This window comes from Zeugodacus cucurbitae, chromosome 6, assembly GCF_028554725.1.
Source record: "Zeugodacus cucurbitae isolate PBARC_wt_2022May chromosome 6, idZeuCucr1.2, whole genome shotgun sequence".
NCBI lineage: Eukaryota > Metazoa > Arthropoda > Insecta > Diptera > Tephritidae > Zeugodacus > Zeugodacus cucurbitae.
In genome coordinates this window covers 73,052,038-73,075,325 of record NC_071671.1, presented here as the reverse complement: position 1 = coordinate 73,075,325, position 23,288 = coordinate 73,052,038, and the positions used below count along the sequence as shown (strand labels likewise).

The window sequence follows — 23,288 nt, the reverse complement described above, 5'->3', positions numbered from 1 at the left end:
GTGTATTTAAATAATTAAGAATGAAATATGTATTGAGCATACTTTCTCTCTGGGTTGATACTTACCGCCAGTAAATGTGGTTCAAAGTAAGCGGGATTAAAGTACAGCTTCTTGCGCACATTGCCATTCATCATTTGCCTCAAGTGTTCCAATTTCTCCTCGGTCATCATATCCTCAATAATGGAAACATTCTCTACCGGTAAACACTCTGTCTCTTGTGTGGGCGACGTTGATAATGGCGGCTCATTCGTTTCCTCAACATTCGACGGATCTTTCGCGTTCTTCGGCGAACCGTTCGGTGAGCTGTTGTGCAACTTTCCCATACCTCCCAATTGCGGATGCACCAGTGCCGATGTCTGCATCTGTCAAGTCACGCAAACGCTTCAATATCATCAAGCATATAGAATATGGCGGGCATATAAGTGCACAAAGCATCCAAAATACCTGTTTGAGTTTTTCCTGCAAAGTGCTATCCATTTCGCACTCCGAATTCGAATTCGAGATATCGCTAGCAAACCCCGAATTATGTTCGCTCAATTGAGGAAAATGTTGCAACAAAGGATTACTCTTGATGATGCCCATCTCCTCTTTCAAACTTCCAATGCTGGTACGTGAACGCTGCTCATTTGATGTGCCCATGCTGGTGGCTGAGTAAAGGCTGCCGCTGCGATTGAAAGACGTGCCGAAAGTCACCTGGTCATTCTTAGGATAGTTAATTTCATTGGCCATGTCGTCGAGAGAGTTGCGCGTGTGTGGCGATTGGTGGCGACCTTTTCGTTTCTTCATGTGCAGGTACAGAAATACAGATGCTACGTAAATAAGACCAAGCAACAGACTGCAAACGGCGATTACCACATACTCTTTGGTGGACATTCCGTCCGAAGTGGAGGCCAGTGTTGAAGTAGCTTCCGATTGGAAGAGGACCTCTGAGACATCTGTAAATAGGCGGTCAAAAGTGAAAAATATCGTTATTCAATTAAATAAACACCAATTCTTTGAGGTTTCTTTAATTTTAGCGCCGAAGATGCTTACTATGCGTGTATTTAACTGGTGTGCCGTTGACACGAAAGGCAACGCAAGGTGAGTAGACATTCTTTGGTGGCACTATGTGTTCTAAAAAATTAACTCAAATCTCATTAGTTTATTTGAACTGTTAATAAAAAAAAATTTAATAATAAACGAGTATGTGTGTGTACCTTTGCTTGTGGTATTCAAAGATATTGTCATGTCTCGGCAGACTAAATGAACCACTATGAGTCGACCTTGCATTTTGTGGCGCAAATCCGGTTCTCCCAACCACTGAAAAAGTTAAGTAAATTTAAATATTAATATTTTAGATACAGTATGAACTCGGTAATCGCAACTAATAGAAATCTAGGTAGTTGTACTTATTGAGTTTGTTGCACCCAGCGAGGAAAAATATATAACAAGAAATATGACAAATGAAAATCGTTTTATGATATAGAAACCTTATTTTTTATTAAAAATTTTATTTTTTAAACATATCGGGTTTTATTCCCTATTAAATGCTCCAAAAGACTTTTTTGTAATAGACTTTTGTTAAGTTAATAACATTTTGGTTCTTTGGTTGGAGAATCGCGGTACAGTTAGGTGGAAGACACATAACGGATATCATTTCCTCATCACTTTTCATCTCATTGTCTTTAGGATGACACGGGGAGTTATCCAAGACCAATAGGGCTTTTTTGGGAAGTCCCTTTGATTCTAGAAATTCGCGTACCTATAACAATCGAAAAAAATACACATAAATTTTAAACCAAAATTCAATACATTTCGTATTTCTCACATCAGGAACAAACATATGATGAAACTAGTCTTCGAAAAACAAATAAGTCATCCACGAGTTCTTGTTCGCCTTGTAGACAACGGACATTTTTTGAAAATTTTTGAATGCTCTAAGGTTTTTTGCTTTTCCAATGATAAAGAGCTTAACTTGCGAGAAAAGTTATTCTTTCCTTACTAACTTTCCTACCAGGAGCAGATTCCTTGAAGCTCACCAACGTTTTATCTGGTATCTGCCTGAAAAACAATCCGGCCTCGTCGGCATAATAAATTTGTTCTGCAGAAAGATCAAGCTCCTTGATTTTAATTCTAAAACGTATTACAAATGGGTCGACGGACGCTGTCTTATTGGAAAGCGGAAAGCTTCTTTTTTATGTGGCGGAGGCCATATCGCTTTTTGAAATTAGATACCCAACCATTACTTGCACGAAAACATCCTGTCTTTTCTTTTATTTTCTCATGAAGCTTGCGAGCTTTTGCTTTGACGATACCGACGGATATAGGCACATTTTCACTCCTTTGTTTCAAAAACCACTTGTAGAGAGCCTTTTCCATTCTTGGGTATTCACAAGATTTTAAGGTTTGCCGTTTTCCTGGCCCAGCTTCCATATTTGTGGCATATTTAAGTATACAAGCTTTTTTCTTCTTTATTCTCGTTATTGTCGACTTGTGAACTTTATAATCAATACAAAGAGCTTTTGTCGATACACCACTTTCTAGTTTATCCAAAATTTCAATTTTTATCTTTAATTGTTAGTTTTATTAATTTTTTTGTGACCACCATGACTTTTGCACATAAAACACTACTGGCGCGTTGCAAAATAAATTGATAATGAAAGTCATTTATTGACAATTGCTCTTAACACACACACAAAAACAGTAAAGTCGACAGAGCAACGGTAAAATAACGATCAGTTTGTGAATATATAACAAAAAAATGCCATAAGAAGAAACCGACAAAAAAAGAACTGATATTTAGATGTAAAGTTGCAGTTATTGAGGACAATATGTTTGAGTAGTTGCACTTATAAAGGTTACAATGCTATGTTTTATAGTGTTGCATGAATCGAGGAGTTGCGTGTATCGAGGGTTGCGGTTACCGAGTTTATACTGTAACAACAACGACAATTCAATCCCATGAATTTTGATGCTAAAACACTAATGACATTGGTAAATAGTGAAAATCTTGACATAAATTATTCAAATGATATTCTATATTCCCCGAGTATATTTCTGTATAATAGCCAAAATTTTCCAGTAGTTTTATACTCTCTCATATACTTAATCGGGCTTTTGGCGATCCGTCTTTTAAATAAACATACATTAATTTTTAGAAAATTGGAAATTAAATCATTTTTATTAACTGCTGATAAATTCAAAAAATTAGAATCAAACGAGCTTTGTTAACAGAAGAAAGAACAAGTTTCAAGATATTCATTGGTATTCAGATTAAATTGCGATCTAAGTCCTCAAGTAATATTAAAGTGTTCTTCTGATGTTCAGTAATATTGATTGTCGAATTTACCATCATTTGTTGAAAATAATTATGGAAGTATTTCAGACTTCGGTATCTAGTGTCTAATGAGTAATATTCACTGATTTTACAACCCAATAGCGATTTTTGATTAGTACAAACCGAATTGTGAAGAAATTGGGATATTAATTTTGATTATTAAATTCTATTTAATCAGATCCACCATATTATTACCGATATTATTCCAGTCTGCACTTTTAGCTTTCCTCTTAAAGTTTACTTCTCACTATCGCATGCCTTAGTTGATTTGTTTCTAAACCAATTTATTACCGGTTAATGTGTTTCATTTTATCTAAGTTTCAATTTCATTACCAAGCATGGTGACTGAGCATGTGGACTGCGAATGCAACAATCAGCCCCAACACCGTTGCACGCGCTACTTATTTAACACATTAATGAGCAAGTAATAGTGAGCGTACGCTTTGATTGTCCCATGGCTGTTTTCAATTTTCTGCAACATTGTCTTTCTAGTAAGTTTATTGCTGGAGTCTAAGTGTATGCATGCTTACCAACAGGGTTGTAATTTCAGAGCTGTTCAATCATAGAATTAGGACTCACCTGCAAGAAAGTACGCCCTTCGTCGCGAAACATACGGAATGGATAGTCCGTATCGATGGGGTTCCGCAGATCTGACCAGCCGTTTGTGGTAAGATATTGGGCACCAGTGACCGCGCACACGGGTGTACGAATATCTGAAAATTTTCGAAAAATTATCCAAATAAATAAATGCTAAAGCGTATACGCTCTCAATGGTGAATGGGTTTTTCAAAAGCGAAGCAAAATGTTCAATAACTTTTGTTATGATTTATGCTTTGAACAACTAAAAATTGCGAATATCACCATAAAAGTCGATCCCTATACATTCGTTTGTTTTGTTTGTTAGATGAAAAATCATTCGGGTAGGAACAGGTGTGCGCATATACACGTAGCGAGACATAGTGTAAACTTACCTGGAAAACTGATTTCTCTGCTGGGGTAAATGATTTGGCCTCGCAATGGCAGAAATACAAACGGGATTTTCTCGGACGCTGAACCGCTAACAAACGGCGACAGAGTGCATTCTATAAATGGTAAAAAAGAAATGGACGAATCGAACAAAAATGTAATACCATTACATTTTATATATATGTATGCCTGTACGTACATATACATGTATATAAATATAAAATATTTTATTTTAATATAGTATATGTAACTATTTATTTCGTCAATTAATTCTTATTGTTCGGGCTAATATAATTGGGCATACGTGTACATATGTAAATCAAAATGAGAATGATAAGCCAATGCAGTAATGGATTTGGATATTGTTGGAATATGTCTCCGCCATTTAGCATTAGGAAATATGATTAATTTCTTCTCCATTGGATGATCTGTGGTGTATCTGTGTTATTTATTGTTTTTCTCAGTGTGCGCATAACTTTGTTTGTTTAGTTTTCAACCATGACAATCAACAGTGAAAGCTACTTCGTTTGCTACATTGAATTTGTACCCCTTCTACGAAAACCATAAGCAAAGCGACTTATTAGTGAACATACCGGTTGTATATACATATATGCGTGTACAGAGCGTATTTATTGCGAAAGAGCACTTCAACTAATAACCAAGTTAATATTTCATAGCTGCGTATCTACTTAGTGTTTGTTCTGTTCGCGCTACATGCATATGTATACATATACATACATACATACATTTATGTCACCATATCACTCCCCACTAAACCCCTCAAATCAATAGAGTAAGGTTGATGTAACCATAATTAATTTGTGTTTATTTATATATGTATGAAGGCATGTAGTGTATAAAAGCTTATGAGGTCTGACACTTTTGTATTTACATATGATGATTGTAGATAGTGTTCAATATGTTTTATAAAAAATAAATTAAATGTTTTACATTTTTAAATACAAGCATTTCTAATTTTTCCTAAGCAGTGCTTACAACTTTTCCGTGATATTTCAATTGAGTTTCGCTTATGTTTCTTTTTTTTTTTTGTTTTGTGAGAAAAGTGAAATACAGAGATTCCTTCAAAACCATACAAATAGTCTTGGGGCTTTTACATTGAAATCATTATGTTGCTGTTGTTTCTGTAGTTACCGCATATTTTTCAAATGCAAAAAATCACTTTAATTTACCAAATGCTTTCAGTTTTTTGCTTTCGGTTTTGTTTATTTTGTTTGCGTTAACAATTTATGAAAAGCACGTGAATCGGCGCCAACTCTGAACTGGTGACGACTCTTACAATGGATGAGAAAAATAAATGTACAAGCAAAGGTGAAAAGTAGCGAGAAAAAGCTGTGGAAGATGACGCCAAAAAAAGTTTGCAAAAACTGCAATTACAGCAAAAACAATGTGAAGAAATATAAAGTATCGTATATTCACTTGCTGATACGAGCCCCATAACAACAACAAGTAACAATGGCAACTCACTTTTTGCAACCACAAGTGGAAAATGCATATCAAATGGTGATTATTTGCGTGTCAGTTGCCACACGTTGTCATTAAATGATAATGGCAATGTTGTTGACTCTTGAGAATATGAGATAATATCACCGCCGCTTGAGCTGCAGTTGGAAATCGCGAAACAGCTGGAAGTGTAACAGACATAACAACAACAACTGACATGCTTCCGTATACTTTTCCAACTAAATTGTGAGACCTCCATTCGCGCCATGTCGATGTTGTGGCTGCGGGATCGAAAGTGATCCCAATTATTAAGCAAACAAACGACTCGTTACGAATTGGGACATTTTATTACAAGTGCATATTGAAAAATTGTTGGAAGGAAGTGTAACTGCTAGGTAACATTGCCGACAATTCGGCAAATATGTATGTATGTATGTTTGGTAAACGCATGAAGATGTAATAATTGTTGGAAAACATTTCTGGTATACTAGAAAGTAAAATTCTTCACTATTTTGCGAAAATTGTAAATTCTGAGTACCACATAGCATATGTAGATTCAAATTCAGCGAATATGTGACGTTCAACCAACCATCTAATCACAAACTGCCGTTTTTAAACCATAAATGCAATTTTTAATTAGTCAAACCGTTTTTTATTTAATTGTACAACTTATAAAGGCATATATGTTCGCGTATGCAATATGTTGCAACTGAAGCACAATGAGAAAATTACCCTCTTTAATTGGACGCTTCAACCATTTAGAATGTTGATCACATACTCCAAATGCAAACATAACTGCAAACAGATATTCATACGAGCACATAACATAGACTTGTGCGCTGCCGCTGTGAGTGCTCGCCATAGAAACGTACACGTGCGGTCAACGGATGTGGACTGTTGGATGTGTTAGCCTAGCGGTTGCATTGGCTAACATTTTATTAATTAAAAATCGCCTAAAAGCCGTAAGCCAACAGAATTATGGCGATTACAAGATATTATCGCAAAACCGCCGGCAAGGAAAAACAAGTTGGCAAGCGGTTGAATTGTGTGTGATACAAATGTGTAAAATCATTTTCTACTTACATACATATATGTGAGTACAACCAGCCATATTCGCATGGCCGTACGTGAGTTAAAAACCAATACGATTCAATATCTTTTTGCAATTTATTTAAGATTGCGTTTAGGATAAACATACTATCGATGGAATTTACAGTTGTTATTGATCGTTAATCTTTGATTTCTCTAATTGCATACGCCTTTTAATGCAGTTCGGATCCCGGTTGTCTCCTTAAATGCTGAATCATACAAGCGCTGCAACCTTTATCTTTAAGAGTAAGATTCTTGTGTTATTCGTTATTATTCTTTAGGGCTGGCTGTTCAGGATAATTGAAAGGACCCATCAAATTATCGTCATATGTATATATTTTATGAGGAAGGAAGTTTCGTCTGTTGTCTAAAGTTATTGGGCATGCAGCTCAGTGAATCGCGTAAAAAAGAAAGCTGAGCTGCCTTCCTGCTGTAGCACCGGCAACAACAATAGCATTTTGCAATTGCAATAAAAATCACATTACCTATTGAGTTTGTCTGCGCTCAACTTGGAGGTGTTTAGATTTCTATTTGGATTCAGCTTTCAGCTGACTTTCAAGTTAGGTACATTAGTAAATTATATGGCAACAAATTAGGCAAGCAATGCGCTATTGGAACTTTAAATAGTAACAACAGTGGGCATCTATTCTCAATCATCTTTCCCGAATTCCCTCAACTGAATGTATTTATTAGCGTTGGTATTCCTGCAACGGCTTTTCTGCACAGCTTGTTGCATCTTCATTTTCTGACATCGTGTCTGTCGCTCAGTAAGCGGTGACGTTGACGCCACAATGCGTATCAAAGGGAAATTTTGAGGTATGCACCAATGTCGGTGGCACTCAGTGCATGCTCCACTGGACATTGGGTCACACTGAATTGTCGTGGTATATGGAATACTAGCTGACCCCGCAGGCGTTGCCCTGCGCGAAATTATTTGTTTTGAAAAGAAAACAAAGTGGAATTTATATTGTGTTGAAAATATTTATTTGCGATTTTTCTAAATTTTTTCAATGCAACGCAGCTTGATAAACAACAATTTTTGTTTTCTGTACTCACTTATCACATTATGCGATGGCTGCGTCACAATCAGTCGGATTCAATTACATAGCTTCGGCGCATGAAGATTGCGAAGCTAGTACAAATGCAAACGCACAAATGGTGCGGCATGCCAGGCAAATCCAAAGGATTTAGAAATTCAACAGGATAATTCACCGCTTTGTCTTCAATTTCAACACAAATCTCCGGGAATTTGACATGAATTCGTATAGTCATCAACATCGGTATTTTTATACTCTCGCAACAAAGAGTATTATAGTTTTGTTCACATAACAGTTGTTTGTAACACCCAAAACTAAACGAGTTAGATATAGGGTTATATATATCAAATGATCAAGGTGACGAGACGAGTCAAAATCCGAATGTCTGTCTGTCCGTCCGTCTGTCCGTCTGTGCAAGCTGTAACTTGAGTAAAAATTAAGATATCTTGATGAAACTTGGCACACTTTCTTGGCACCATGGGAAGGTTGCTTTCGAAGATGGGCAAAATCGCCCACAAAATGCCGAAAACCGAAAACACATAGAAAGCCATAAATAAAGCTATGGAAATCAAATTTGGTACAATCGCATTATGAAGGGGCATACTTGGATATAATTTTTTGGAAAAGTGGGCATGGCCTCGCCCCCTACTAAGTTTTTTGTACATATCTTGTAAACTACTAAAGCTAGAGTCGTTTCTTTTAAGTACTATCTTATACAGACCAAAAATGGAGAAAATCGGATTATAACCACGCCCATCTCCCATTCAAAGGTTAGGTTGAAAATTACTAAAAGTGAGTTAACTCACAAATGAAAATCGTCAGAAACACTAAATTTTACAGAAGAAATAGCAGAAAGAAGCTGCACTCAGCTTTTTATTTTATTATATTTTATTCATAGTCAATCGTATGGTTTTCACGTACCGCCACAAAACGATGACTTGAGACAAGTGTTCAATTCATCCACCAAAGCAGCGATTATTATTCCATAGAACTTCCATTGTTCTGTCAAGTGCTTCTAGAGAATTGAAGCACTACAGTTAACAATTCTTCAACACTTTTGCCATAGCTGATTGCGTTGCGAACAGGTGTTTCATTGATTTGCATGTTTAACGGAAGCTTCGGTGTCGAATGTGCCGTTCTTCCAACTTCTACAACCGTTGCAGCAATTCCAGTAGATGCATCAAGAAAAAATAGTTCACAGTTTCCATCATTGACAATAATGGAACATTTCTTTGTACTTGGTGTTCCAAAGTATTCAGTCGTATGCACGCTCACATTCCAATTTACGATTCATTACCTGTCTGATTTAACAATCTGGCGCTGGCACATGCGTTTCAGTCAATAGTTTGCCACTCATATTCAAATACAAATCTTCAATCAACACCAATGTTTCATTGTAGATGTCATCGTTCATTTGCAATTCTGAATTCTCTGTTGTTACTTGCCACTTTCCGACTTTTCCGAATTATTTTTGTTTTTTGATAGATAGATTAGAAGAACATTTTGTATGGAAACAGGTCACTTTTTGGAATTTTACAATTTTATTAATTCAAATCAAATACAAATATCAAAATATTTCAATAAAACTTCAAAAAATTTCTTAACAAAGCAACAATGACAACCTTCAAAATATTTGTATTATGTTTTTTTTTTATATACATATGTTGTCAACTCAAGAATGATAGAAGACAAGATTACGACATAATGACGCGCTCACGACCCCCGAATGGGAATAGGCAACAGAAGAATTGTCAAATGGAAAACGGAAATGTAAAACATAGTGAACCAAATTGAATGAACGTGATTCTTAAGACAGTCATCAATAAAATAATCCAATTTAATAACGCATATTTATAATTCAAAATTATATGCTTTGTTACAAAAAGCTCGCCATTTGGCCACCTTTTTGTTGGTTGGAAAAGTAAAGAAAACTCTTTATATACGACTTTTTATACTCTCCAAAAGTTGCTAGGAGAGTATTATAGTTTTGTTCACATAACGGTTGTTTGTAAGTCATAAAACTAAACGAGTCAAAATCCGAATGTCTGTCTGTCCGTCCGTCCGTCCGTCCGTGCAACGGATAACTTGAGTAAAAATTGAGATATCTTAATGAATGAATGAATGGAACACATGTTCCTTGGGAACGTGAGAGGGTTGACCGAAAACACAAAGTGTCATAACTAAGCCATAAATAAAGTTATAGAAGTTAAATTTGGAATAAGGATCGGTAAGGGGCGTATTTAGATGTAATTTTTTTTTTGGTAAGTAAGCGCCGCCCCACCCACAAATCGGTTATTTGTATATATATCGCAAACCAATAAAGCTATATAAACCAAACTTTCTGCAGTCGTTTCTTTTACCCACTTCTTAATACAGTCCAAAAATGAAAGAAATCAGATAATAACCTTGGCCACCTCCCATAAAAAAGAAATTACTAAAATTGATTTAACTCACTAACGAAAAACGTCAGAAACACTAAAATACACAAATTACAGAAGAAATAGCAGAAAGAAGCACTCATATCTTTTTACAAAATGGAAAATGGGCGTGCTATCGCCCACTTAAGGGTCAAAAACCATATCTCAGGAACTACTCGACAGATTTCAATGAAATTCGGTATATAATATTTTCTTGACACCCTGATGACACGTGTGGAAAATGGATGAAATCGGTTCACAACCACGACAACTTTCCATATAACTAAATTTTGAAGTCCATCTGATTTCTTCACTTTATAAGGTATACATAAGGAACCAATGAAGATAGCGAAAACATTAAGTGAGCATATACTCTTAGATATAATGCATGTTCGTAATGAAAATGAATGAAATCGGTTCAGCAATTACCTCAGCCTATATACTATGTATGATGATTTTCGTTTTTCTATTGGACTTTATGCCGAATATATGGGTCAAATTGTGTGTGCTCTTAATGGAAATATAAAAATAAATTGCCAGAGTATAAAATGTTCGGTTCCACCCATTCCTTACTTGTTTGTACTATTGTTGTTTAACAACCAACACTATAATAAACGCAACAGTAGCAAATCTGCACTTTGGGCAACAACAAAATGATGCAATTTTCAGTTGTTGGCTTCTTTTTTGACTCAGTTGTCAGAGATCGATTCTCGACAGCTAACTAATATACAGCGCCCACGTCAATCATTTGGTCTACTTGCAACCTTCAAGATCCATAGTCCATGTGATTTAACTTAAATATTCAATTCCCTAGCTGTTATATTTTAGTAGTGGATATCATAAAAATGTTTTCGTGCAGTAGACTTTACTAAATGCTCTGTGTGGTATATACCGTGGTCTTACTCGATACTGATTGAAAGTGTTAACTAATGTTGTTGCGGCCGTATGCTTAAGCTTAATCTTCTCACAATAACAGATATGGAGAAATTCATTTACTTTATGGTAATTATCAGCGTTTGTCGTTAAAACTAGAAATTGTTAAACAAACTTCGGCTCTGCATTCTCAATGTTTCATGTCCCAGTTCTCGTCCAAGTGACCCATACCCGATGTAATACGACAATTATCATAATGTATTTTGTATTTGAGCGAATATAGCGCTGATTCGCACTTTCGGAAAAGTTTTAAAGTGAAAGTATACATATGTATATACATACATATGCATTCGTATTATAATTATTATCGCGAAAGCGACAAAGTTAGCGGCTGGTTAACTAAATGGTGTTGTGATCGATGGCTGCTAATGGCCGAATATTTACAATAGTAAAGAAGAAGAACACATACATAAACATATGTATATATAATAATAATATATGTAATACGTGTGGCAAAAGTGCTAGCTGTAGTACTAATACACTGTAAACATATGTATTAGGACTCATTTATTTTGAAATAAAAAAATGTGAATTCTATTAAAATACGAACGAATTATAAGATATGAAGCCTTAAACATGCAAGAAAATATTCTTAAGGTTATTCGAGTTTATACTACTTTCTGTATCCCGGCTGTGCCTTTAGATATATTTTTTCGGGTGTTGGTAAAATATATGTAATATTAAAAAAACATAATTCAACTTTATAATTAAAAAACTTAATGTTTATAAATATACTGAGACATTTAATCGGATTTCTTCCTAATGTATCTAAGGAAAGTTTTGCAAGAATTTTAAATTGCTTAAGACTCACATTGTTGGTGGTTTAAAACACAATAATAAATTATTGGAAAAGTGGTTTTTCTCTACAAAAAATTTGTGTAAAAAGATTCGGGCTTATAAAAAAAATATCGACAAATAGCAATCAAGTATTCAGTAGCTTCAGTCCAACATTTTGTGGGCCAAATAAGAACTTACCAAAGCTTAAATTGATTGGACAGTAGTTGTTAGTAACGTATAGGTCTGAATTTTTTGGACAAAAGACTGGCCAATTCCGACAATTCTTAAACGTAAATCTGGTAAGGTCATTTAGATAGAAGCACGAACGGAATACTTGATACAAACTAAAGTTGAAGAGGACTAATTTATTTCGAAAGCACACCACAGCACTCATATTGAGAATTATTAGAATTTGCTAGTAATACAAAGCTAGACTGTTTAATAATAACAGTCGAAAAAAATTGCATATTGCAGTTTATTGAACACAGCAATGTCAGCATTATGAGAATAAAAATTATGCATATAGTTTTGAAAATTTATCTTTTTTTAAATAAAATTGCAGCAGATGCCAACAAAAGCATATCAACGTCCGATGTTTACATGACAACCGAACGCACTCATAGCAAATAAAAAATGATGTTTGATCGTTTGCGAGTGAACATCACTCACATATATGCAATGCTTGACGTGATTATTTGATCGTCTCCAAGGGCCTTTAGTATCAGCTAGTCTGACCCGTGTGAAAGTGCACTTAGTGTCTGCACTCGTTAGCTCACAACAAATTGTGCACATAAATTGAAATGGCTGTGAGCGAGTGCTTACAAGTTCTGTGTGTACACAAGCCGCTCAACCACAGCAGTAAGTGGCTACTGTTGTAGTCCCATGATTTTTATGGGTGCTATCGTTATTATTGTTCTATATTGCTGCATGCTGCATATTGCATAAAGCGAATATTAAGCTATCTGCCGTGAGCTTCAACTGCATTCAACTTTCTTAGATTTTAGAAGTTCTGGATTTGCTTTTGGCGCGCTACTTCTTTTTACTCGCCTCTTATTTCACAATGATACAAGATACACACACACGTATTCTATGATATATTTTATTTTAACTTAATAGTCAATAACTTGTATTTGAGGAGCTCAGCCAGTATTAACAAATTTGTTAACTTACCATGAATATCATCAACGCAAATGCCCAGATCCTCGCGATATGTACTCAAATAAGGCAAGCAACGACACTGACAACTCTCAGTAGGTTCATTTGCAACGGCATGGTCGTCGGGTTTTGGAAATTTGCCGCGTCTAACCAAGTGATCGACATCTGCGAAGGTAGAATGAATTGCAGCGGCACTATTGCCTATATAAAGAAAGTGTTAAAAGAAAACAAATTTTATTGAAGAGTATATGTAGTAAGAAAATACATATATTGATATACTCAAGACTCAAACGAGTCGTGGTGTATTTATATATACAGGTATATTATTAAAAAATTTCACATTGAACTCACCACTTTTTTGACCAGTGACAAACAAGACATCAACGCTTGCCGTACCGCTCGATAAGCCAACGCATGTGTCCGCATTACAAGTGTGCACGCCTTAGAAAATGGAAAAATTAGAAGACAACAAACATAGAACTATGCGAAAATGCCAAAGAGTTAACAAAGTACATTTAGTTGCATATACTGTAATATATATGTATATATGGTGTATGCAACCGCTTCGAACAACTCGGAGTTGGACTATTGGCGAGGAGTCCAGCAACAGATACGCTAATTGTGAACCATTCGCGAAAGCTATCCAGCCGGTAAACGTATTAGTATTTTATTGCATTCTGCATGTCGTGTGTCGCCAAGCGCCATGCACTGTCACTTCCCTTCTAGTACGTGTATATGTATATATATGACCGTGGAATATAAGTAAGTAATTTACCGATTTTGTCTTGGGAGTCTCCATTTAAGTTGTTATAATAAATGGGGTTGGCTTGTGGTAACAATCATCATGTAAATATTTACGACTTTAAAACAAACATGATTTCGCGAAAGTATACATGAATGCAGTAATTTGCTGTCTGCTAAACTGTTAAGTGTGTGTTCCCCCATTTCTCGAAAAATGCAAAACCAAACTGTAAATCTTCGAAAGAAAAATCTTAAGAAAAATGTGTGTATCAGTCAAATATAATACCGAGTGGCGTATAAGTTCGAGCTAGAGCATGAGCTAGACCAGGCAGGTTTTAGGTTACGTTTGGTCATAGTGCAGCTGCTAAGATAACTACGCCATGTAAAGAGGGCAAAGCATTCAACACTAAAGTAAGGGAAGACCAAGATTAAGAGATCACATATGCTGCAGACCAAAGTTCACAAGGAGCTGTAGCGCCGAAAGATGATGTATTGTTACAAAAGAAGCAAGTAATAAGCGCAAATATATGAAATGGAAAATGAATACTCACCTGTTGTCCGAAAGATATCTCCATTATGTTGCCGCGTCAGATTGATAATATTGCCTGTGAATTCGAGCAGTAGGTTGGCACTGCTGCTGAACATTTCGTTACTTCCCTGGATCGCGATACCAACATCAATGCCGCTATCAACAGCCGCATTGATGTCCAATGGGATACGCACCTTCGAGTTGGCGTTATTGGTACCATCAGTAATAGTTTTATCATAAGCTATTGCTACTGCGGCACCGGCTACTGCTGCTAATGATGTGGCACCGATGTTTTCGCCGCTGAGCGTGGCTTCCAGAGCGGCTGAGGCGCCCATCGTGTATGACTCATCGTCAGAGCTGAAGTGCGTCGAATGTTGGTCACGTACCACAGCTATTGTTGTTGTTGCTGCTGCTACCGTCGCTCTTACTGGCGTGGTATTGCTGAGCCAAATGCTCAAGAACAGTAATACCGTTGTTATATGTTGCACACGCACCATGTCGCTGGCAACATTGCGGCCGTGCGCCTGTAAGATCTGCTTGAGCAGTGCGAGTGGCATAAACGCCAGTTGAAATAGGAAATATCGATAGTTGGTGATGCTTTTTCTTTCTGTGTGTGAATTTTCGTTAATTTCGTAACTTTTTGCAACTGTGTGTACAAGGTAATTCACCGTAATAGGTGCATTCGTACAGTTTAGGAAATTTTCCTAACCATTAGGTTTCAAGACTACTGACGTATGGATTTTGTACAATGACGTGGAAGTTGGTTAATGCTATCTTACGCTCTGCTTGCAACAGGTATTTTTTTGGCAGATTTTTTAGCAGGTTGGTGTCGTCAAAGAAATCCTTATTGAAAATTATGTTCATCGTACGGTGTTAATTTAATATTTTTTGCTATTCATTGATTTCTCCAACTTATGACTGGCATCTGGAACGAATGAAGAAAGTAAAATTTCTAAAATTTTATGTCAGAAGGTCAACACCAGGTATAGTAACTTTATCTTATTTGTCTGATCCTTGATGTACATATACTGAGTTACTAACAGACATTCTACAATTATTTTTATACTCTCGCAACAAAGTTGCTAAGAGAGTATTATAGTTTTGTTCACATAACGGTTGTTTGTAACACCCAAAACTGAACGAGTTAGATATAGGGTTATATACTAAAGTGATCAGGGCGAAGAGTGGAGTTAAAATCCGGATGTCTGTCTGTCCGTCCGCCCGTGCAAGCTGTAACTTGCGTAAAAATGAAGATGTCTTGATGAAACTTGGCACACTTGTTTCTTGGCACCATAGGAAGGTTGCTTCCGAAGGTTGGGCAAAATCGGACCACTGCCACGCCCACAAAATGGCGAAAACCAAAAACACATAAAGTGCCATAACTAAGCCATAAATAAAACTATGGAAATAAAGTTTGGTGGTACACAGGATCGCACTATGGTACAAAGGATCCACGCCCATCTACCAAACAAAGGTTATGTTGAAAACTACTATAAATGCTTTAATTCAGTAAGGGAAAACACCAGAAACTTTAAATTTCATTATAAAGAAGGTACATTAGGGCTTCACCCAAATTGGTATACAAAATTTTATGTGGGTGTGGGGTGGGTGTTTCATTGCTTTCCGGTTTTACCAATCCCACATCGGTTATCGATGTTCAGACATTGCCATTCAACAGACGGCAATGGAAAATGGGATGACATGCTTCATTAGCTACCAAGAGTGCCGCATGTTAATGAAAAATAGAAAAATCGTACAATAACCGAATAACCCCATAACAGAAAAAATTAGAAGAGCTTCTACTTTGCAACTTGAGAGTTTTAATGGGTGATTCAGTGTCTAAACGCCTCGGATTCTAATATGTTTGGATGTCGCAGATTTACTTAGCGATTTCATAACCTTACATACTTACTTTCTTTTTACTTTCCTGGAGTTTGAAAAAAGGTCTCTTCAAAAATTCCGCTTCTATTAGAATGTGTCTTTTTTTATTTGAACAGAGTTATTTGCCGGGCAGAAATTTGAATCAAAGTAGGAGATTTTCGCTACAGAAGGCCACTCCCAGAAATCGTACGTAATTTTCTGTCGGATTTAAGAAGTTAGAACACGGCTTGGTCAAGTGTATCCAGCTAAAAGGAAACTATGTTAGGAAATGAATCGCCATTAACAAAAAGTTTCGTTTTTCTTTAGAACCGACTTAATACTGTGCTTTTGAATATTTTTCTGCCTTATGCTCATATACTTATACATGGATGTATATACATACTTATATTTATTTTAGGAGCTTCTAAGACATGAAGCATGAGGACATGTCTGCTTTTATTTGAATTCGTACCTGTAAGTTTGACTTTAATGTCATACATTATTTTTAACAATAAATATTCAAACGAGTAAACAACATCGTTGAACATTCTTGCAAAAAGTACGGCTGTCATTGCCGCCGTCATCCGATAAATTTATAACATGCCAATAATATCATTATATTTAATACTAGCAGCCCGCCCAGACTTCACACGTGTATTAAACAAACATTTAAAGTTATAATTTTTACGCATTAAAAAGGGTAAAATGAAGAAAATTCGAACATGAAGTTTTTTGTTCACTTGAAATTGAAGCTGTTTAAATAGTATGGGCAGATCACTTCGGATAATCGGAAAAATCGATCATCGGTATATAAGCTAGTTGACCAGCTGCTGGGCCGGTGATAATGGTTGCCACAATTAAATTGTCCTTCAATTCCTTAACGTTTTGACACTAAAATTCCTGGATGAGAATATTTCCCTAGAACACAACCAATGAAAGTCATTTTCGTGCAAATTCCGAACGAATGTTTATAGTTATATTTTAATGAGAATTGCTGTCATATGTATATATGTACATGTACATACGTGTAGATGTTTGAAATTAGTACCCTCATGTAAATCAATGAACATCAATGAACAATGGAAAAATTATTGAAATCTGTATTCTGTAATAATCATATAAAATGATAAAATATTTTTGTATTAAAAATGCAGTGTTTGCAATAAATAACAATAATCCTACACTTTTTTCATGCTCTTCAAATTTTTAAATGGTTCAAGATCTCGAACATGCGCTTCAGCAGCGGCAGAAATATCAAGATATCAAGTGCCCATATAAAAAATTTCCCAACTACAATTGCAATCGAGTCGACAGCTGGTATGCTATAAACTTTCGTTTTCGAGGTTCCTCGTTATGATGCCGTCTAACCGATCGGCGTGAGCGGCGACCTCGCGAAATTTTCCAAATAACTTACATTTTTAAACTCGTGATATCTTTCACATGGAATGTCAAAATTGAATAATTCAAAAGTTTATATATTGAATTAAAGCAGTTTTATATATGAAGTAATTTATTTTCATAAGGATTAATACCAACGTATAAATAAAGGAGCTTTTATAGAGGTGGTATTTGATTTTTTTTTTTTGAATGAACAAACACTTATTGGTCGATTGGTCACTTCGCTGCCCGTCTGTTAAATATTTTCCATGTGAAAACAACAACAACATTATCTAGTTGAATTCGTGCAGGAGAGTATGCAGATACCTCATTAAAAATTCTATCGCCGTTTGCTGAGTGCTGCTAAAGGCTAAGTTCGGGTGCAACCGAACATTTTATACTCTCGCAATTTATTGTTATATTTTTATTAAGATAACACACAATTTGACCCATATATTCGGCATAAAGTCCAATAGAAAAACGAAAATCATCATATATAGTATATAGGCTGAGGTAATTTCTGAACTGATTAAACTAATTTTCATCACCAACATACATTATATCTAAGATTATATGCTCACTTAATTTGGCTAAGATATTTCACATATTAAGAAGTGTATTAAGAAGTGGCTAAAAGAAACGACTGCAGATAGTTTGATTTATATAGCTTTATTGGTTTGCAAGATATATACAAAAAACCTATTTGGAGGCGGGGCTACTCCCACATTCTCAATAAATTACATCCAAATATACCCCTTGCTAAGGTGATCCTTTGTACTAAATTTTATTTTTATAACTTTATTTATGGCTTAGTTATGACATTTTATGTGTTTTCGGTTTACGCCATTTTGTGGGCGTGGCAGTGGTCCGATTTTGCCCATTTGCGAAAGCAACCCTCTCACGGTCCCAAGGAACATGTGTTCCTAACTTCATTAAGATATCTCAACTTTTACTCAAATTATCTGTTGCACGGACGGACGGACAGACAGACATTCACACAGACTCGTCACCCTGATCATTTTGGTATATATATCCGTATATTTAACTCGTTTAGTTTTATGACTTACAAACAACCGTTATGTGAACAAAACTATAATACTATCTTAGCAACTTTTGTTGCGAGAGTATAAATATAGTCTATGCTACTCAGGGTGAATGTAGCTATCCAATGGTGAAAGCATTTTTGAAATCGGCACAGTAGTTTTTGAGTTTATTCATTACAAACATACATACAAATTTTCCCTCTTTATGATAGTAGTATAGATGAAATATCTACAATTTTCCACTCTTTACAAAATATACTTATGTACATACGTTCTTACATGCGCAGCAAGTGTATGAATACGAAGATCGCTTCTGTGGGGCTTTGAAACTGCAGTAGTAGATCGGATTGCAGGGCGTATTCATCTTCGCTGACTCTTGACTTAATGACACAGATGCATTTCATATGGGTGACTCGTGCAACAAACTGCCCGGCAGACATGCTATTTATTTTAGTTTTTAATGTGTATTGTAACTGATTGAATGAATCTCCTGTTGCTCAACGGGAACTTACATATATATATAAGTAATACATATGTATACATATTATTTATGTAGAGAAATGTATTCCACTAATAAAAACGTAAATAACAAGGATTGGCTAGCGAATGCATTTACTACAAGTTTGTTTAATTTGCAACAAATGCAACATACCTAACCGGCGTTTGGCGTAAGTTGACAGTCGCCAAACGGCACTTTTCATTTACCGCTTTCAATGCCGATGTGCAATGCATCGAACGCATCGATCAAGCAACAGCAGATGTTGTGGCACCATTGGCACCAGTATCTTGCCTTTTATGTATGACATTTGTAGTTGTTGTTGGCATGTTGCAAGTTGCTCGCATTGCATTTTCAACTTGTATGTACATATGTGTATACAAATGTTGTTGTGAAATTTCTTTTCAATTAATTTGTCTTTCATTGCGGGCAAGTGTCGACACTTCGATACAGATACATAGTATGTATGTATATGCGCATGTAACAACATAGATTCCACGCGACAAGACATCTAGTATGTACATATGTACATACATGGGAACGTTTCAACAGTTGCTGTGCGAGTAGTAATGAATATTCGCTTTAACGAAAACCGATTATAACGAACAAGCAAATTTTTTACTTTGAGTACCTTAAATAACGAACATCGCGGTTTTGTATACATACTCGGTATAACGAACAATATGAATAAGGCATATGTAGAATGAGTTAAAAATCAAATAAAATCGTGGTAAAAAGAGAATTAAAACAAGTAAGGAAGGGCTAAATTCGGGTGTAACCGAACATTTTATACTCTCGCAATTTATATATTTAACTTTATTTATATTATATAATACACAATTTTACCCACATATTCGTCATATATATTGTATAAAGTCCATTGAAAGTTGGAAACCATAATATTAGGTTAGAAGCACCGAGGTCCTCGTGTTCGATATATGGGGCCTTAAAAACCTATGGTCCGATTTCGGCGATTTTTAGAATGGGGCTGCCACACTATTAACATAGTATTTGTGCAAAGTTCTGCACCGATATCTTCACTAGTAGTTACTTTATATATTGTAAAGTAAGCGATTCAGATCGACTTCAAAGTTCTGGTATATAGGCAGTAGGCGTGGTTGTGAAGCGATTTCGCCTATTTTCACAACATATCATTGGGATGTAAGGAAACTATTACAAACCAAGTTTCATTGAAATCGGTCGAGTAGTTCCTGAGATATGGTTTTTGACCCATAAGTGGGCGACGCCACGCCCATTTTCCATTTTGTAAAAAAATCTGAGTGCAGCTTCCATTTGCCATTTCTTATGTGAAATTTAGTGTTTCTGACGTTTTTCTTTAATGAGTTAACCCACTTTTAGTAATTTTCAACCTAACTTTTGTATGGAAGGTGGGCGTGGTTATTATCCGATTTCTTTCATTTTTGGACTGCATTAGGAAGTGGCTAAAACAAACGACTGCAGAAAGTTTGGTTTATATAGCTCTATTGGTTTGCGAAATATGTACAAAAAACTTAGTAGGGGGCGGGGCCACGCCCACTTCCCCAAAAAATTACATCCAAATATGCCCCTTCATAGTGCGATCCTTCATACCAAATTTTATTTCCATAGCTTTATTTATGGCTTAGTTATGGCATTTTATGTGTTTTTGGTTTTCGCCATTTTGTGGGCGTGGCAGTGGTCCGATTTGGTCCTATGGTGCCAAGAAATAAGTGTGCCAAGTTTCATCAAGATATCTTAATTTTTACTCAAGTTACAGCTTGCACAGACGGACGGACGGACGGACGGACGGACAGACAGACATTCGGATTTGAACCCCACTCTTCACCCTGATCACTTTGGTATATATAACCCTATATCTAACTCGTTTAGTTTTGGGTGTTACAAACAACCGTTATGTGAACAAAACTATAATACTCTCTTTAGCAACATTTGTTGCGAGAGTATAAATATAACTTGAAGAAGAAATTAGCAAATTGAAAAAATGAGTACAAGAAAAATATTGAATTTAATAGAAAATCTTGATTATTGATCAGCAAAAAAGGGCTAATAGCAGTAAAGAAGATGTCAGTCTACGTCGGATTTCATTCTGGCTAACGCTTTTTTATAAATGACGATTCGATTTAAAATGTGAAATTGGCCTTACCGCATAATAAAAGTAATTTCGGCATCACTACATAAATAGATTTACTTATGCAGATAAAATGTATGCTTTAGGAGGTATCTGGTAGGCAGCAGAATGCAGTGATCTACCCGTTGCATAAATTACCGATTTTTTGTGACTAATCTGTGTGCAATCAGTGCGGTGAAATATACCAGCAGCCAAGCAGTTGCCTCGACAACAACAACAACATCAACGGCAAGAATATAGTGGCCACTTTAGGCAACGCAATCACTAACAGTAAGGCCGCATATTAATGTACCGTAAGTGCGCGCTCCATGTTCATAGTTTATTTTTACTGATCATTTTTTTTTTTTTTTACTGCAATGGACTGTGTTACTGCAAACTTGTTGTTCTGTGTTTCGCAATGTCTGCGTAACTGTTACATTGATTTTGCATGCAAAATTTATGAAGAGCTTTTCAACAGCTACAAACTAGTAGGTCGCAAAACGCCACAAACGGGAAATACAAGGTGGATACCGTTCAAATGTGACCTGTGCGCATCCATAATCACACTTGCCAACAGGTGGCCGAGTTGACCAAGTGTACATACCTAATCCTGTAAGTACCCTGCAGTGAAATCAACTAGCTAATAACTGCTTCGCAACTAATATGAACTAATATGAACCGTATACTACATATGCACGCAAGCAATTGGTATTTTTACGTGGGTCTCCATAACGGTAAAATACAAAAACACTTTGGATTATGGAGCAAAACATATACCATAGGTAAAGGTTTTAGCTTAAGTAAAGTTTATCTAACGTTTTCATGGGGCATATTCAATAGGTTCACGCTTAGATCGTTGAAAAATATGTATTTTAGTGAACCGTAAAGGGGCGAAGAAAGCGGTAAGATGTGCTTACTGTGGTTTATCAGTTCATCAATATATTGTTGCTTTGAGTTTAGGTAGGAGTTACTTATGCATTGGAAAAAAATTAATACACATCGATTTGCACCTGAACCGTTTTAATTGAATTAAGCCAAATAAATAAATTAAATAAATATTCAACCCAGGTTAAAAATTGCTTAAGGCGGGAAATACCCACCTGCTGTATACTGGTGATTAAAAATGTATCGATTAAAAGGAGTTACCCAAGATAAACTTCTAAACGAGGCGAAGCTACGAGCGTTTGGAAATTCACCAACCAACGCAATAATATAAAAAAAAAAATTAGAAAAAAAATCGTTGTTGCCATTGTTCCAAAATTATTACCGCACAAGCAGTCAACGCCATTAAACTCCGCAATGTAGTCGCATAAATACTGGAAAACGGCAGTAGTTGTATTAATTCCAAACTATCCTTAGCGCAAAGCCTATAATTTTTTTGTGCCTTTGAAATTTTGTGTAATTCACATATTTCTATAACGCGGTGTAAGGAGGCAGCTCGCACTGGTCAAATTAAGAATTCGTAACTGGTTGGGATTGCAAACGCAGGGGCAAGCTTTTCAGCGTTGTTGGTTTTATTATTTGCTACCTCAATTTATGTTGCCCACTGGGAAGGTCGTGAGCATCCATGGCATTGGCTGCTTGTGGTAACCAAGAAGAATCGCAGTTGGTGACTGCAACATACCGTTAAAAGTTAAACTCAATCAATAAATTTGGAGTTGTTGCACAAATAAACAAGGATCACACACTCGTATAAATTAACAACAAAAGTTGTTAGTGAATTACTTACTGGTAACTGTCCACCGCTCGTGCACTTAATGAAAACACCAAAAACTAATAACTGGTTAAACACCTACATTGTACATGCACATGGCGCACTATTTGCATTGCAATGGTAAAGCTGCTCTCCACCGCCTTTTTTGGTCATGCTCGGCCATTTTGAGATTTTTCATAGCTAACTGTCAATTGCTGGTTGTCAATTAAATTTGTGGCACACAAGTTGCTTGCTGCATTCCCCATTTGACCGGTCCAACTGGTAAATCTG

The 23,288-nt window shown here is 36.0% G+C and overlaps 1 protein-coding gene across 1 annotated transcript in view; it reads right to left on the bottom strand.

Annotated features, from left to right (window-relative positions):
* LOC105221417 (uncharacterized) overlaps window positions 1–23,288 on the bottom strand; it is a 49,235-nt gene that overhangs the window by 4,593 nt on the left and 21,354 nt on the right. The window contains exons 2-10 of the mRNA XM_054233902.1: window positions 14,444–15,346; window positions 13,503–13,592; window positions 13,167–13,352; window positions 4,288–4,398; window positions 3,896–4,029; window positions 1,197–1,299; window positions 1,033–1,113; window positions 445–935; window positions 66–362 (exon numbers count right to left, since the gene is read on the bottom strand). Of these exons, the coding sequence (XP_054089877.1) occupies window positions 66–362; window positions 445–935; window positions 1,033–1,113; window positions 1,197–1,299; window positions 3,896–4,029; window positions 4,288–4,398; window positions 13,167–13,352; window positions 13,503–13,592; window positions 14,444–14,978 (2,028 nt within the window). The 5' untranslated portion in view covers window positions 14,979–15,346. The remainder of the gene's footprint in view (window positions 1–65; window positions 363–444; window positions 936–1,032; window positions 1,114–1,196; window positions 1,300–3,895; window positions 4,030–4,287; window positions 4,399–13,166; window positions 13,353–13,502; window positions 13,593–14,443; window positions 15,347–23,288) is intronic.